General features: G+C 41.6%; 1 protein-coding gene across 4 annotated transcripts in view; it reads right to left on the bottom strand.

Annotated features, from left to right (window-relative positions):
• The window catches only part of NEDD4L (NEDD4 like E3 ubiquitin protein ligase), a 374,946-nt gene that overhangs the window by 288,755 nt on the left and 69,531 nt on the right, over window positions 1–16,660 (bottom strand). For 3 of the 4 annotated variants that reach the window (XM_084629492.1, XM_084629493.1, XM_084629498.1), the window contains exon 2: window positions 1,068–1,141. The exons of the other annotated variant lie outside the window; for it this stretch is intronic. In XM_084629492.1, the coding sequence (XP_084485618.1) occupies window positions 1,068–1,141 (74 nt within the window). The remainder of the gene's footprint in view (window positions 1–1,067; window positions 1,142–16,660) is intronic. 4 annotated transcript variants of the gene reach the window in all.

The raw sequence follows: 16,660 nt of genomic DNA, 5'->3' as shown, positions 1-16,660 counted from the left end.
TGGAAGTAAGCAAAGCAGCCTTTCCATACTTTTTCATCAGAAACACTTAACCACAGCTTTCATTTCTGCCAGTTGTCACCCTGTTTGGGGTTACATCAGTGCAGACCATGGTCTGGTCACATTCTGTTGATTGACAGGTAGCAGCCACTTGTGTGAAAATTGGCTTATGCCCTCTGGCAGGCTCTCTCTCTTCATCCAGACACCGTCTTCAGTTGAAAAACTTCTGTAATTCTCACCCTAACTGAACTGTGAGCCTGCATATTCCAGTGATTCCTGAAACACTTAGCAGGTGGGGAAAAAGAAACCAAAAAAAATCTGTGAAATGGCTGCATAAGTGCTGACTCCTCAGCCTGATAAATCTTTCACTTCACTAAATCTGCATTTTATTAAACAGGCCCTTCCTGTGGAGTGCGAAGGCTTCCTATTTGGCAAAATCATCAGCATGATCTCTTCCTTGTTCTTTTCATGTTAACACTTCCTAGTCTTCCCCCACATGGACTGGGGTGGGGAAACCCTTCAAACCACCTTCTTTTTAAAAGGCAGAGTACACAGGAACTGTACCAGTGACATCTAGATAAGATTGACTGCCCTAACCACAGTGCCCCCACACACCCAAAAAACAAAAACAAACAAACAAAAACAATAAATCACAGTGCAACAATCCTACCAGCACAACTGCTGCTGAAACCAATAGTAGGAATGGTGCTTTATCAGAAACTAAAGTGAGTTACTGCATCCTTCATGCCTTCTGCCCCTCTTAAAATCAGAGGGGAAGAAAAAAAAAAAAGGCATCTTAAATACAGTATCTAAAACCACTACCAAAACTTGAGCTACCTCCTTGCGTAGTGCTTATCGCAGAGGCAGAAAACAAACTTGGAGAACACTACTCTGTGGTGTGGGAAGGCCTATCCCAGAGGGTGTGAGACTAAATTGCTTGCTAGCCTCCTAACAGACATCCCATGATCTACATCGGTTGCAATCACATCACAGAATCTTTCACTGTGTTTATAAACAGCTATAAAATTGCTCTGGTGCCCGTACTACAAATTTTTATGCAACACACATACCTGGCTCCGAAGATGTCTTTTTTTGCTAGATCAATGCCAGAAACAACCTTAACTCTGAGGAGTCGAGACTCGTCCTAATAAAATAGGAAAGAAAGAGAAAAAGAAAGGTGTTTTACTCATGCAAATACAAGTGATCTTTGAAGGTATTTGAGATCACTACTTCCCAAACATGGAAGAATTGAGAGTCTCCTGAATAGAAGGAGTCTGGTCTATTTTTCAATCCTGAGTTAAATTCTGAAAGCCTTATGGAGGGAGCTCTACAGTTCAGCTCCCAGAGAACAGTGCCAAACAGAGACATGAAGGGCTCTTAGTCCAGCCATAGTAAAAGCTGGCAAGAATATAACTGCCAGATTATTGAAAGGGGGAGAAGGGGTGGGAAGGATTATTTGCATAAGAGGGCCATTTGAAATCTCAAATGATCCAGAGAATTTCCACAGGAATTCCTGCTTCTCAGATTTCAAGTTCATCTCTTCAATATAAGGTCATATGATTTTGAAAAGGACATTTATTTTGGTATTAATTGCCAATAGTGATATTTTTATCATTTTTTAATCAAATAATGTGTATTTAATAGTACCAGTGCATGAGGAAAGAAAAACAACACACAGAAACAGCAAGTGAGATCTAGATATGGTACAAAATTTCAAGTATTTATTATCTTGATTTCCAACCCACCCACCCCCAGATTTCCCAAAAGCAAAGGAATAAAGCAGTGATTCTCAACCAAGGGTATGTGTTCCCCTGGGGGTACACAGAGGTCTTCGAGGGAGTACATCAACTCATCTAGATATTTGCCTAGTTTTACAGCAGGCTACATAAAAAGCACTAACAAAGTCAGTACAAACTAAAATTTCATACAGAGAAAGTAAGCAATTTTTTACTAATAGTGTGCTGGGACACTTGTATTTTTATGTCTGATTTTGTAAGCAGGTAGTTTTTAAGTGAGGTGAAACTTGGGTGTATGCAAGACAAATCCAACTCCTAAAAGGGGTACAGTAGTCTGGAAAGGTTGAAAACCACTGAAATAAAGGACATTCTATGTTCTGGCCGATACAAAGCTTAAAAATAACTTTTCAGAGACGGGTGTGGCAGTTTCAGAAAACGCAGATTACCAGCTCATCACCTTGCACAGCAGTTGATCATGCGGACACATTCTACTGTCTTTAAACATCAATATTGACACTGCTTTTTTTGTGCGCTGTGCTTTGGCCAGCCTTTTTAAAATAAAAAGGTTGTCAGCAACGTGAAAAGAATCCTCTTTCAAACCCCTCCTTAAAAATACTCTCATTTGCAGCGATGCCTACAAAACCCTTGGTAACAGTTAGACAGTTCGTGTGCTAAGACCAGTCTGTCATACTGAGCAATATTATCTCACTGTTTCATTGTACTCCCCATCTGCCTGTGTCCACCTATTGTCTCGTCTTAGGTTGCAAGCTCCCTGGGGCAGACACTTTTGGGGCGGGGGGAGGGTGTCTTTCTGTGTTTGTACACCATCCCGGTGCATGACTAAGGCTCCTAGACAGGCCCCAAGTAACGTGTGGTGGGGGAGGGGAAATGGATATACTTTACCAGGGCCCGGTCCAAGGGAGGGGCCCGGCAAGAGGGCCACAAGCCCCTCACCATGAAGAAAAAAGAGACAGGCTAAATTATGGACATTTAAGTTTGACTTAGTGTTATGTATATAATCTCAGGGAATATGTTTGTGCTTCTGTATATGTGTGGGATGGAATGGCAGCCCATTGTTATGTGTTTGCCCTGTGCCCAGCTAAATGTTGCTTGGGGCCTGGCTTCTAGGTGCTACAGTAATACAAACAGTTTGGGGAAAGATTCCATTGAAACTGGTTTTGCCATCATATGTACAATTTCACTTTTTTTACATGCAACCACCTTATAATAGTGGATGACCCTAAGGTTCAATTATTGTAACTGAGACGCCCGCTGCTTGTAGCTTGTTCAGAAACCAGTGAATTTCTCACAGGTTTGTACTATCGTGATCATATTATGCCTACTCAATTTGTTTTAGAAAGCTGACAAAGTGAATCCATCCATTAAACCTGTATTTAAGACTTCCATGTGATTAGGAAGGCCAGAGGTCCATTCTAAAAGCAGACCAGTATCTTGCCTCGGACAGCAGACAGAGTCACATGCTTCAAAAGGAAGAAACCCAGCAGAGGCTGTGATTGTATAACCTGCCCGCAGGGAAAGCTTCCTTGTAATCCCCTCCCTCCCCCTCCATAGTTAGGATGCCTCACAACCAAAAGCCTGAGGATTTATATACCTTTCCGAAGCTTACAGAGTTTTGACTTTTCATTTTATTATTACTGATTTCCAACAGCGCTCACAGCATGCTATGTACTTTCCAAACTGAGGAAGTATGATCCCTGACCCAGAGAATTTACAATCTAAACAGGGAACATGACCAAAACAGTGGGTGGGCAAGTAGCTTCTAGACAGTTACATTACCAGATATTGAACTGGATGTATTTTACATATCCTAATTTGTTTACAAGGATGGAGGTGTCCGTAGTTTTCTTATAGGCATTACAACAGAGACGGTCTTCAAGGGTGACTTCAGTTTAGAATGGATGGAGCCCGTGCAGATAAGCACAAGGTTCTTTCATGCAAAGGGAGCAGGCATGGAAGAATGACAGGAAATAATCGTGGGATAAACTGTACAAGAGGGCTTACGGTTGGCATCATTGTTAAAGACATGATAAAGGTTGATAAGTAGTGAGAGACAGTCACACAGGACTTTATAGTGAGACAGCTACCTGAACTCACGACTGTTATTTAAGGTTTCCACCATTATGTCTAAAGTCAGCAGGTGACTGGGCTTTATCCTGTGGTGGTATTTTGCCCCTACTTACACTTAAATACATGCTACAAAGTATCATTCCACTCAAAGGAGTTTTGAAATTCTCCCAAGTGAAGAAAGTTAAAGTAATGGATGGGACTCAGCAACTCCCAAAGCACACCAGTTCAAGAGCTGTGCTAAATGGAAGCTTTAAATGCACGGTTTAGAGGTTTTGTGCTGCACTCACAGCCTCTCTTGACATCTTTAAAAGAAAGCACACACAAGACAATGCATAGCGCTAAAGACTGACCCACAGTGTGCTAAGAGAGAGAAACGGTCTCAGACCTGCCAGTCTTTGTCCCCCCAGAAGCACAGGTATCGCACATAGCTGTGCTCGAAGTTGGTTATAGTTTTCATAGAAACATGAAACAATTTAAAAAAAAAAGTTTATTAAGGTCCAGCTTATGCAATTAAACTGAATTCTCAAACAAATCACAACTCTGTTTAATTGATCAGCCAGTAAGATACTTTTGATACGCCCATTGTTTGCAAGGGGCAAGGTGAACTTTGTATTACATTGTAGTTTATTTGCTTTTTTTTTTCCCCCTCTCCAAATGAACATGAAGTTTAAGTTCTATGTACCAAACAGAAAAGCAGAAATAATACAATAGTGGTCATTCAAATTAGTGAGCTAAACAGTCTGCTACCATCTGAAGTACTATTATCCTCCTAGGAAGGAATTGCAATAACCAATCTTACAAGGACGTGTTGTTCTTATGAGATTGTCACAAATTAAAGGCCTGATAAAACTTCCTTTGAAGTCAGCTGGAGTCTCTTCATTGGCTTCAAAGGGTGTACATCTTGTGCTAATTTGAAATGGAAGATTTGGGGGAGGGGGAGATTTGATTTTCATGGCTAAAAGTTTATTAACCTGATTCACTGCCTCTGCCGGAGTCTCCTCAACAGAGGAAATATACTAATATGATATTTGATAGTATGTGCCACATGACATTCTAGATCAGCAGTGTTCACTGAAATCTTATCCTTCTGCTTCCCTCACACTGGATGGAAAAACTGAATGAGAGTAAATCCTCAAAGACAAAGACTTGTCCCACCATTCTTCCTGATTGGACCTCAAAAAGTACACTCTTTCTTCACTATACTGCTTCCAGGTGCATGTCTTTAAAAACAGATGTTCCAATAAAGGCACCACTCCATAAAGCAATGCACTTTTCGCAATAAGGAGTTTTAGGTAATGCATGACAAGGATAAACTATAGGAAAGACATTTGTAACTGTCATTATTGATATACAAAAATCAAGTGGAGTATGTTTTTTTGGCAGTTAAATATAGAGCTTTGAGACCCTCAAAAGTGATAAATTAATAGTCTGCTTTTCCCAACATAACACACAAGTTTCCATTTCCTGGCTCTACCAAAACTACCATTAAATAGCATCATGAGTCAGTAAAGAGTGCTAAAGAGATCATCACTTATGACCCATACAACAATGGGTTAATTCTTAGATTTCAAGGCCAGAAGGGACCATTGTGATCATCTGATCTGACCTCCTATATAACACAGGCCATAGAACTTCCCCAAAATAATTCCTAGAGCATATCTTTTAGAGAAACAGCCAATCTTGGATTTAAAAGTTCTCAGTGATTCACCACAACCTTTAGTAAGATGTTCAAATAGATAAGTTAATTACCCTCGCTGTTAAAAATTTACACCCTATTTCCAGTCTGAATTTGTCTAGCTTCAGCTTCCAGCAATGGTATTGTTATACTGTTCTTTGCTAGTCTGAAGAGCCCAGAGAGTACTTATCAATGGTTTACAGTCATGCTGGAAGGGCATAACGAGTGGGGTCTCGCAGGGATCAGTTCTGGGTCTGGTTCTGTTCAATATCTTCGTCAATGATTTAGATAATGCCATAGAGAGTACATTTATAAAGTTTGCGGACGATACCAAGCTGGGAGGGGTTGCAAGTGCTTTAGAGGATAGCATTAAAACTCAAAATGATCTGGACAAAATGGAGAAATGGTCTGAAGAAAATAGGATGAAATTCAATAAGGAAAAATGCAAAGTACTCCACTTAGGAATGAACAATCAGTTGCACACATACAAAATGGGAAATGACTGCCTAGGAAGGAGCACTGAGGAAAGGATCTGGGGGTCACAGTGGACCACAAGCTAAATATGAATCAACATTGTAATGCTGTTGCAAAAAAAAAAGCGAACATCATTCTGGGATGTATTAGCAGGAGTGTTGTAAGTAAGACACGAGAAGTAATTCTTCCGCTCTATTACGCTCTGATTAGGCCTAAACTGGAGTATTGTGTCCAGTTCTGGGCACCACATTTTAGGAAGGAGTTGGACAAATTGGAGAGAGTCCAGAGAAGAGCAACAAAAATGATTAAAGGTCTAGAAAACATGACCTATGAGGAAAGATTGAAAAAATTGGGTTTGTTTAGTGTGGAAAAGAGAAGAGAGAGGGGACATAACAGTTTTCAAGTATGTAAAAGGTTGTTACAAAGGAGGAGGAAGAAAAATTGTTTTTCTTAACCTCAGAGGATAGGACAAAAAGCAATGGGCTTAAACTGCAGCAAGGGAAGTTTAGGTTGGACATTAGGAAAAATTTCCTAAGTGTCAGGGTGGTTAAGCACCGGAATAAATTGCCTAGGGAGGTTGTGGAATCTCCAATGTCTAACCTGCTCTTAAAAATCTCCAAACACATGTCAGGAATGGTCTATATAATTAGTGCTGCCAGGAGCGCAAGGGTCTGGACTAGATGACCTCTCAAGGTTCCTTTCAGTTCTATGATTGTTAAACATTTGTTCCCCATGTAGCTACTTAAGGCATGACTTGATTCCACTCTAACACCTTCTCTTTGTTAGCCTCAGGGAGCTCAGTATCACTATAAGGCACTTTACCAGTCAGCCACAGTCGTGTTCTGTGCTGGAGTTTTGGATGCTTCTAACAATGTAGTGATTACTTTATATTTATGGCTATGACTGGGTATTTTCCTGAAGCTATCAATTATGTGGCACTCGGTGTACATTTACAAGTACAGTTTGCATTCTGCAATATTTGCTGTAAAACTAGAAGATTTGATTTTCCAAAAATAGACTTCTATTGCGTGGAAAAACAGTGCAGAAAAATCAACGTGCAAAAAAAACCCAAAAAACAAAAACCCACATCCAATGTTATACAATTTTTTTTAACAAATTAATGGGGGTGAAACTTTTAAATAAGAAAAGGAGTAAACATTTACATCCATTTGTGTATATGTAGCACAAACATAGTCTGTTGTGGCTACATATACACCAAATATGGTTCTCAGAGGTCAGCATATGTAAAGCTGTGGTTCTCCTTGCTGTCCCAAGGAGCGTAACGTATGTGGTTGTGTATGTGGGGGGCGTAACACCATGTGGTTCTCCAAGAACTGCAGACGGTGAAGACTATGATTTTTGGACCAGTAGGTCAACCAGGGTCTGCAGCTTTTGGGTTTGCTGCCTGAGAAGACCTACTATGACCTAGTGCATTTTCCTCTCCTTGTCCTGGTAGGACTCCTAGGCCTGTTTCCTGTCCTCCTCTCTCCCTACTATTGGTCATATTGGCTCTCCAAGCCCTTTATTTGCAATCCAATACAGCACTGGCTTGCAGGATCTCAAAGAACATGTCCTCTCTAGTCCTCTTCTTTCTCCTCCTCATCGGGGCATGATGGGGGCACCCTCCAAGGTCACCGTACCAGAAATAGCATCAGATTGACAGTTGCAAGGGAGAGGGAAAAGTAAGTTTCAAAAACTCCCTTCTGTTATTCCCATAAACACTTCTAATAAGAAATACTTAAAAGCTTCAGTGTTGGAGCACCTCCACACAATAGCACTCTGCAGCCCCAGCCAGGATGCACACACCCTGCCAGGGGAAAGGAGAAGTAGGGGAAGAGAGAAGAGGATTTTCAGTTGCATGAAGCTATAATAATATTTCAATCCTTATTCCACGGGTATGAGTATAGGGAAGTGTCAACGTATATTGGCACTATATCTACACACACACACACACACACACACACACACGAGAAACAGACAGACAGACACACAGACATGGGCCCGGCACCATCTTTAAACACTGTAAGGAGAAATGCATGCACACACATACTCACTCAAGTTCCCTTCCCCTTCGTCAGGTTCATCTGCACTCGCCTGGCAGGACTGGCTACACCTCAAATAGGTCCTGGCTTCGGGCATTGCTGGAGTCCCCTGCCATGTCTCCCCCCTTCTCCTCCTCCTGACTGTTCACAGAAGAGATCTCTAGCTCAGATTCCTCCAGCATATCCACAATGCTCTGTGGAGAGGTGGTACTGTCTCTGCCAAGTACAGTATGCAGTTCCTTGTAGAAGTAGTCTACAGTGCAGCACCAGATCTATTGTTGCAATCCCTGGCCTTGTGGTATCCCTGGTGCGGTTCTTTCACTTTCACACAACGTTGCTGCTAATCACTGTCATACCCCTTTGCCTGCAACTGCCAAGCAATCTGCTTGTAGATGTCCATGTTTCTAGGGCTGATCTATAGCTGTGCTTGCTTGCACAGCCTCTTCTCCCCACAGACCCAGGAGATCCAATATTTTCTGTCTACTCCATACAGGAACGTCTAGCGCATGGAGCCAGTAAGGTCAGTTAGGCAGTTGGACCCAACAAGGGTAAGTTGCTAGCTTTTCTCGTCAAGATGGACAATGAGACAAAGACATTTCAAAAACATGCAGGGACCGGCTTCTGATCTCCGTGACCCCTGCACAGTGGAGTTTAAAACTGTGACCAGAGTAGACATTGTTTTAGGGAACACAACATTGTGACACAGCTGCTTGGAGGACTTTTAGCGTCAACAAATGTCATGCAGCATCTACGCTCACACCTCAGTAGGTCAACCATGGCTCTAGACCATTTGGAGAGGTGGTTTTACTGAGTCTCTGCCATGGGAAGTTTAAGTCAACCAGAGACAAATTTGAGTATAGATACAATGCAACTTACATTGACTTCACTTAGTAGTGTAGACCATGTCTGGGAAAGAGGTTAGAGAAGTGATAGGTTTCAGAGTAGCAGCCGTGTTAGTCTGTGTTCGCAAAAAGAAAAGGAGAACTTGTGGCACCTTAGAGACTAACAAATTTATTTGAGCATAAGCTTTCGTGAGCTCCGATGAAGTGAGCTGTAGCTGACGAAAGCTTATGCTCAAATAAATTTGTTAGTCTCTAAGGTGCCACAAGTCCTCCTTTTCTTTTAGAGAGGTGATAGCTACTTTGCCTTAGTTCCTCAGCTGAAGCATTGGTATAACTAATATGTTGTTTTGGTTTGTCTTTATTGAAAGATCAAAAGATGTTTGAAAAAAGAACTTTATGATAGTGTTAAGATTATAAATACAAATCTACATCTTTAGGGATAAAAAGATAGAATATTGTATTAGAGAATATTAGAGAATTCTGGAGTATTTTTAAGGAGCTACACATTTGAAAGCCAAGAATTTAGGGTTGCCTAGCTTTTTCCTTTTTTTAAATGGACAAAGCATTTAAAAGTTTGCACACCTGCGCACACTCAAACACTCACATACACCCTACCCTTTTTCCTTAAGCTTTTGTCATCTGTTAACTAGAAATTTTAGTTTTTTATACAATTTTTCTTTTTGTAAAAACAAAAATATTTGAGTGTTGTTCAAAGCCCACAGTTAACAGGATCCTAAACTATGGTGAGTTTAGAAGAGTAGACTGTAGAACATTATTCATTTCAAGAAATAATGAATTACTCTTTACATAAGTGAAATTTAAATCTGATGTAAACCAGTGTCAGCATCCTCCTGGCCTTATGTGCTCTAGGAGTTTCTGAACACCAGAGCTAGGCCATATCTGGGGATTTCTTGTCCTATACCAGATACTCTGCTCCTTCTCCCCAAAACCGGTTCTTCACGTGAACAAAATGTGATAACATCCAAACAATGCACAAAGACACTGTAATAACCAGGGCCAGCTCTAGGATTTTTCACCCCAAGCAAAAAATTTGCCTCCCCAAGCTTCGAGAGCATAACTGCCCCCCCCCCAAAAGGATGGCAGGAATGCCACCCCGAAATTGTGCCGTCCCAAGCACGTGCTTGCTTTGCTGGTTCCTAGAGCCGGTCCTGGTAATAACTACTTTGAGAGTTTCATTTGGGTAACGTTTAATTTAAATTACATTTTACAAGAATAAGTAACAGGCCAAACCATTTCTAAGACTACTTTCGAACAAAAATATAGCAATTTACCAAAAAGTAAAATACTCAAATTTTTGTAAAATCTCTCTCATTAACATATTGTTCAATTACACATAAGCCTTTTTAGAAAAACAGTTCTATAGCAGAGGAGCACATACCTAGGAACTTTAGGTGGTTTGATTCATTCAGTGTTGATGAAGATAGCAAGGGAGGTTACAAAAACAAACAAACAAAAAGCTAAGCACTATCCTAATTATGGGTGTCTCCTTTATAAAGTGGAGAGCAAAACAATAAGCTTATAAAATCATTGTTAATTTAAAGTCTGTCTCCTACCACCCCTCCCAACATCTCTGGTTAAACAAAGGTAACATATCTGCAGTTGTAATCAAAAAGATTTCCTATACTTGAGCCTTTATTTTCCTCCTGAAGTTCTCATCCACAGCTGACTAGGCAAACTTTCATCATTCATTAACAATACACTTCTTCATCTTGTTTCTTGCACAAAATTTCTTCTCCCCCTCCCCCATTAGTTACATTCTGGAATAGCTGCGTCTCCCATCATCACACATTGTAGAACTGGTGAACAGCAGCTGCACAAATTGTGTATTTATAAAAGCCTTGTAATTCAAAGTTTAATATTGTTCTAAATCAAGCAATCAAAACAAAAAACGTTTCAAAGGAGTGACATAAATTGAACTAAAAGGAGTACTTGTGGCACCTTAGAGACTAACAAATTTATTTGAGAATAACCTTTCGTGAGCTACAGCTCACTTCATCGGATTCATCTGAATGCATCCGATGAAGTGAGCTGTAGCTCACAAAAGCTTATGCTCAAATAAATTTGTTAGTCTCTAAGGTGCCACAAGTACTCCTTTTCTTTTTGCGAATACAGACTAACATGGCTGCTACTCTGAAACCTGTCATATTCCAAGCTGTAACTACTAACAAAACTTCTAGTAGGATATTAAACCTCATGGTTCAGGTCTTTAGCCAATGTCTCTCTTAGACAACAGAATGAGAACTAATGCAGGTGGCAGATTATCCCACATCTGTCTACTTTGTGGGATAATCTTCTTCTTAAGCATCTGGTACTGACTACTGCCAGAGACAGGCCACAGGATGAAATGGACTTTGGATAGGACCCAGTCGGACAATTCCTATATTGCATTTCATTCAGCTTATCTTACGGAGAATACATTCATAACCCCTGTGCAGGTTTCAACTCGGCTCCTGCCATTCTGTTACTATACATTTACCACAAACATTTTTCACATAACAAAAAAAGCCCTCACCCCAAAGCTATCCTTTCTTCCTTTAGAAATACAGGTAATCCCAACACCCCACAGGAATTTTCTAACCTTTTTAATCCTCCTTGCCCTGAGAGTGCAATGTTATATCCACCAGCCAGCAGAGCTTGCAAGGTCTTCTTAAAACGCCAGCCAGTGCCACTCCTTAATCAGTTAAGAGTTGCAGTTGAGCAACTGCAGGGACTGGATGTGCTATCCCCAAGCCCTTTAAAACCAGCCCTGGCATGGAATAAAACCTGGCGTTGTACTTGTCTCTTCTGCACTGCAGTATTAGAGAGTTTCTGTTACTAGGCTCTGGAACAGGACTCAGAATTAAACTACACCAGTTGAAATACATCAACTGAAGAATTATATACAATATTTTGCCCTAATTCCATATAATTTAAACACATAACATTAAAATTTCTAACTAATCTTATCTTTTTAACTATTGTCTCTTCAATTTTCAGAACTCTCTGTGTGTGTGCACATTTGTGTACGCATGCAGTCTATCCATCCAGCCTGTAGAGCTCTGCAACCATGAAGTGTTTAATGTTGGTTAGACATTCAAGCTGAATTTAATTGCTAAGCACGTTTAATTTTAGTTTTGTTTTGACCAATGATTAACATGAAGTTATGTACTCTTGCAGCCCTAAAAATGGCAGGTAAGTTATTCTTTAGCAGGAAGCAAAAAATCTATAACCTCTTAACAGATTGCACAACTTTATTTTTTACTTTAATAATTCATCTTGCCATTTTACAGAGGACAGGCTTGCGTAAGTCTGTACCAACTCATGTTTGAGCTCAAAATTAGCTTTTCTCAATCTCAAAAAGTAATAAAATGAAAAAGCAACTACTTTCTATTAATGGCCAACAAATAAGCAAAGACCCAGTTCTTTTTTAAAAAATAGACTAAAAAATAGCAGTAGTATGTACAAAATTATGGGAATGACAGTTTAATACAGATTTTTCATGTTATAACATGAACTACACATTTGTTTTCCTGCAAGTGCCCCAAAGTGCAAAACCATTTCAGTATCTACTGCATCATTCATGTAGCCCAACATGTTTCTAGAGTGAACAGGTGTCCTGTTTTTGACTGGAACACCCGGTCGAAAAGGGATTCTGGCAGCCCGGTCAACACCACTGACCGGACCATTGACTGTCCAGTTGGCAGTGCCATACAGCAGACTGGCAGGCTCCCTGCTAGCCTCCGCGCCACACAGCTCCCAGGAATCAGCTGGCCTGACCCCCCTCCGGCTCCGATGCGGCCAATAAAAGCAGCAGGGGTGGCACTTACAGACAGGGCAGTGCACAGAGCCGCCTGGCCGGACCTGGCATAAAAGCTGGAGGGGGGACATGCAGCTGCTTCCAGGAGCTGCCTGAGATAAGTGTCTCCTGGAGCCTGCACCCCCCCATGCCCCAAGCTCCTGCCCCAGCCCCAATCCCCCGCTGCCACCCTCCAAACCCCTAATTCCCAACCCAGAGCACCCTCCTGCACCCCAAACCCTTCACCCCAACTCAGAGCCCGAACCCCCAGATGGAGCCCCCTCCCGCACCCTGACACCCTCATTTCTGGCCCTACCCCGGAGCCTGCACCTCCAGTTAGCTCCCTCACCCCTTACAGCACCCCAACCCCCTGCCCCAGCTCAGTGAAAGTGAGCAAGGGTTGGGGAGACTGAGCCACGGAGAAAGGGAGAATGTAGTGCGGGCGGGGCCTCGGGGAAAGGGCTAGGCTAGGGTGTTCAGTTTTGTGTAATTAGAAAGTTGGCAACCCTATAACTTTCTTTTTAAAATTGGTCTAAAAAACAAACAACAGAAACAACCAAATAAAAGATACCATTGCTCTTTCAGTTTCAGTGTCTGTTTTTAGACTTCTCCAATTTTCAGGCAGAAAGTTTTTGGTCTTTGATTGTTTTCATCAGGTCAAATTAATGCTTTTCAGGAACACAGGTCAATTCATTAAGCTGAAGCATGTAGTTGTGGAGTTTTTTCTTGGAAGAGGGGTAAATGAAGAGAGATTTAAAAAAAACAGAAGAACACAAAATTAATATCCCACACATTCAGTGGATTAAAAGCTGACTAACTGATAGGTCTCAAAATACAATTATAAACAGGGAATCATCACTGAGCAAGTGTGTTTCTTTGGGGTAGTGAAGGAATCGGTTCTTGGCCCTATGCTATTTAACATTTTTATCGATGACCTGGAAGGAGACACAAAATCAGTGATAAAGTTTGCAGAGGACATAAAAATTGGGGGGCAGTGGCAGACAATGAAGAGGACAGGTCACTTATTCAGCACGATCTGGGTCCAGTCAAACAACATGTACATTTATGCATATTAAGTCACATGTATACATCTAGCAACAAAGACTGTAGGCTATGAGATGAGGGACTCTATTCTGGGAAGCAGTGACTTTGAAAATAATTTGGGGGTTACAGTGAATAATCAGCTGACCATGAGCTCCTAGTGCAATGCTATGGCCTAAAGGATTAATGAAATCCTAAAATGGATAAAGAGAGGGATCTCAAGTACAGGGCCATCTCCAGCGTTTTTGCCGCCCCACGCGGCAAAAACAAACAAACAAAAACTTGCTGCGAACGGGGAGGCGGAATCCTGCCCACCAAACACGGAGGTGGAGTGATGGTGCGGCCGCTGAATTGCCGCCGAGTGCGAAACGTGCTGTGACGGAGCAGCCATTGAATTCCCACCGCCACCAAGGGCGGATTGCCGCCCCAGAGCCCGACGTCCTGCCGCCCCTTTACATTTTCCGCCCCAAGCACCTGCTTGGTTCGCTGATTCCTGGAGCCGGCCCTGCTCAAAGTAGAAAGGTTATTTTTATCTCTGTATTTGGCATTGGTGCAACCGGCTGCTGGAGTATCGTACCCAGTTCTGATGTCCACAATTCAGGAAGAAAGTTGATAAATTGGAGAGGGTTCAGAAAAGAGTCACAAGAGTGATTAAAAGGATTAATAAAAACATGCCTTATAGTGATAGCCTCAGAGAGCTCAAGCTAAAAAGCTTAACAAAAGAGAAGATTAAGGGGCTTCGATTACAGTCCCTAAGCTTCAGAGCCTGAGCTGCAATTCAAAATGCTGTCTCTACCGCTAATTTTAGAGCCCTTCTAGTCCCAGCCTGCCAACCCAACTGGGAGACTTACTCCAAAATACTGTGTAGACACCAGACTGGGCTAGTTCTTATGCACCAAGTCTGCTAGACAATCCACATGTGGAAATGCAGTTAGTACTTTTAGGGCACCAAACATTCTAGCACTGGTTCTGCCTTGTGGACTAAAACCAATCAATGTTATAACCACGTTAAGACTAATACATTGCAGGAAGTTATAGCGCAACAAAATTTTACATTTTAATTGAGAAAGTAAGACACGTACTGTACTTTCTTCAGACAACTTATAAAGCAACCTGTGTAAACAGAACTAAGGGGACATACCTTATGAGTGCGCTTGAAGCAGAATTCAACCCATGAAAAACACATCTCACTTTTAATACAAGATGAGCAAATATGATAGTTAATTCTGTGTGTCACAACAACACCCAGAGGCATCATCAGAACTGAGATGCTGTTGTGCTAGGCACAATTCAAACATATGAATTACCTAAGCAACAACCCCCGCAAGATCAGTATTCCATATACCCCAACAAGCTCTCAGTTTAAAGATGAGATTAGGTTCCCATTCATATGCCTCATTCACTATGGCTTTCTATCTCAGCCCAAGAATACGCTCAGCTCTATAAAAGGACAGGCTTGAATGCCCTCCCACTGTGGTTTACAGTTTGCTGGCTGGCTGGCTAACACATTTCCAATGACTAAGAACTCAGCCCTACAGGCATTCCCATTTTGAGCCAGTTAATATGAAACAAAGGAGTCAAGCTAGCTCAGGCAGTCTAAACAAAAAATTTTAAAAAAATATACACAGAGACTTGTCCCATGGAAAGGGAATTCACAGTACGCTTGACACTGCCCGTAACTCTCCAATTTTCCTAAATGAGAAATGGCCATTGAAATGTGACTTTAAAATATCAAACTTCTGATCTACTGCCCTTGAGGGCTGCAGGAGAACTATCAGCTGAGAAATAGGAAAAAGTATGAAAGATGGCCAAAAATATAAATTTATCTTAAAACAAAAAAGGATGGGAGCTTAATCCAGTTCAATTAAAGAGACCCTGCGGGTAAAAAAAAAAAAAAAAAAAACCTGTGGTTTGCACTCTGAAGGGAGCACAAATCTTTTGTTAAGTCTTTCAGAAGGGAATGCAACAGACAAGACAAATGGAAGAAATAACCTGTACAGCCTCATATGGGCATACTACAGTTGTGACACAGGTATGACCAATACAGCACCCCTTCTCTGCTCAAAATACTTAATCAAATGAATCTTACTCTAGCATTTGTGGATCAAGCACACCCGGGCTCTGGAATAACAGACAGGAGCAGACCTAGGGACATTATGACTTGAGTTCCCAGCATCAAATGATATGTCTGACAGCTAGGGTCATCAGGTGTGAAAACCAGGAGTGCTTGGACCTGAAGGAGATACATACTCTGTCCAGTCCAACCTTAAACTAGGAAGGATAAGTGTAACTCCCCCTGAAGAAAGGGAGGTTATATACCTCCACTTGCCACATCTACAAATTAACACATGCCCACCACCAGGGACCATGATCTTGAAACAAAATTAGTAAACCCAGAGAAGCCTCCAGGACAAAGCAACAGTATAAAGGGATCGAGGATCCTGCATAAACTAGCGAAGATTCAAGAAAGGTGAGTGGTAAAGCGAGTGGTCCCTTCTCTGAAATTTAGACTTATGGCAGCTCTTGGTTTTCCCCTTACTTTTACTTGTGTGTCCCATCATCCACACAACAAGGTAGGTTTCAGAGTAACAGCCGTGTTAGTCTGTATTCGCAAAAAGAAAAGGAGTACTTGTGGCACCTTAGAGACTAACCAATTTATTTGAGCATGAGTTTTCGTGAGCTACAGCTCACTTCATCGGATGCATGCCGTGGAAACTACAGCAGACTTTATTTATACACAGAGAATATGAAACAATACCTCCTCCCACCCCACTGTCCTGCTGGTAATAGCTTATCTAAAGTGATCATCAGGTGGGCCATTTCCTGCACAAATCCAGGTTCTCTCACCCCCTCACCCCCCTCCCAAAAACCACACACACAAACTCACTATCCTGCTGGTAATAGCTCATCCAAAGTGACCATTCTCCCTACAATGTGCATAATTAAGGTGGGCCATTTCCAGCACAAAT

Source organism: Lepidochelys olivacea (assembly GCF_965140295.1).
Source record: "Lepidochelys olivacea isolate rLepOli2 genome assembly, chromosome: 5".
NCBI lineage: Eukaryota > Metazoa > Chordata > Testudines > Cheloniidae > Lepidochelys > Lepidochelys olivacea.
This window is presented reverse-complemented; position numbering and strand designations above follow the sequence as displayed.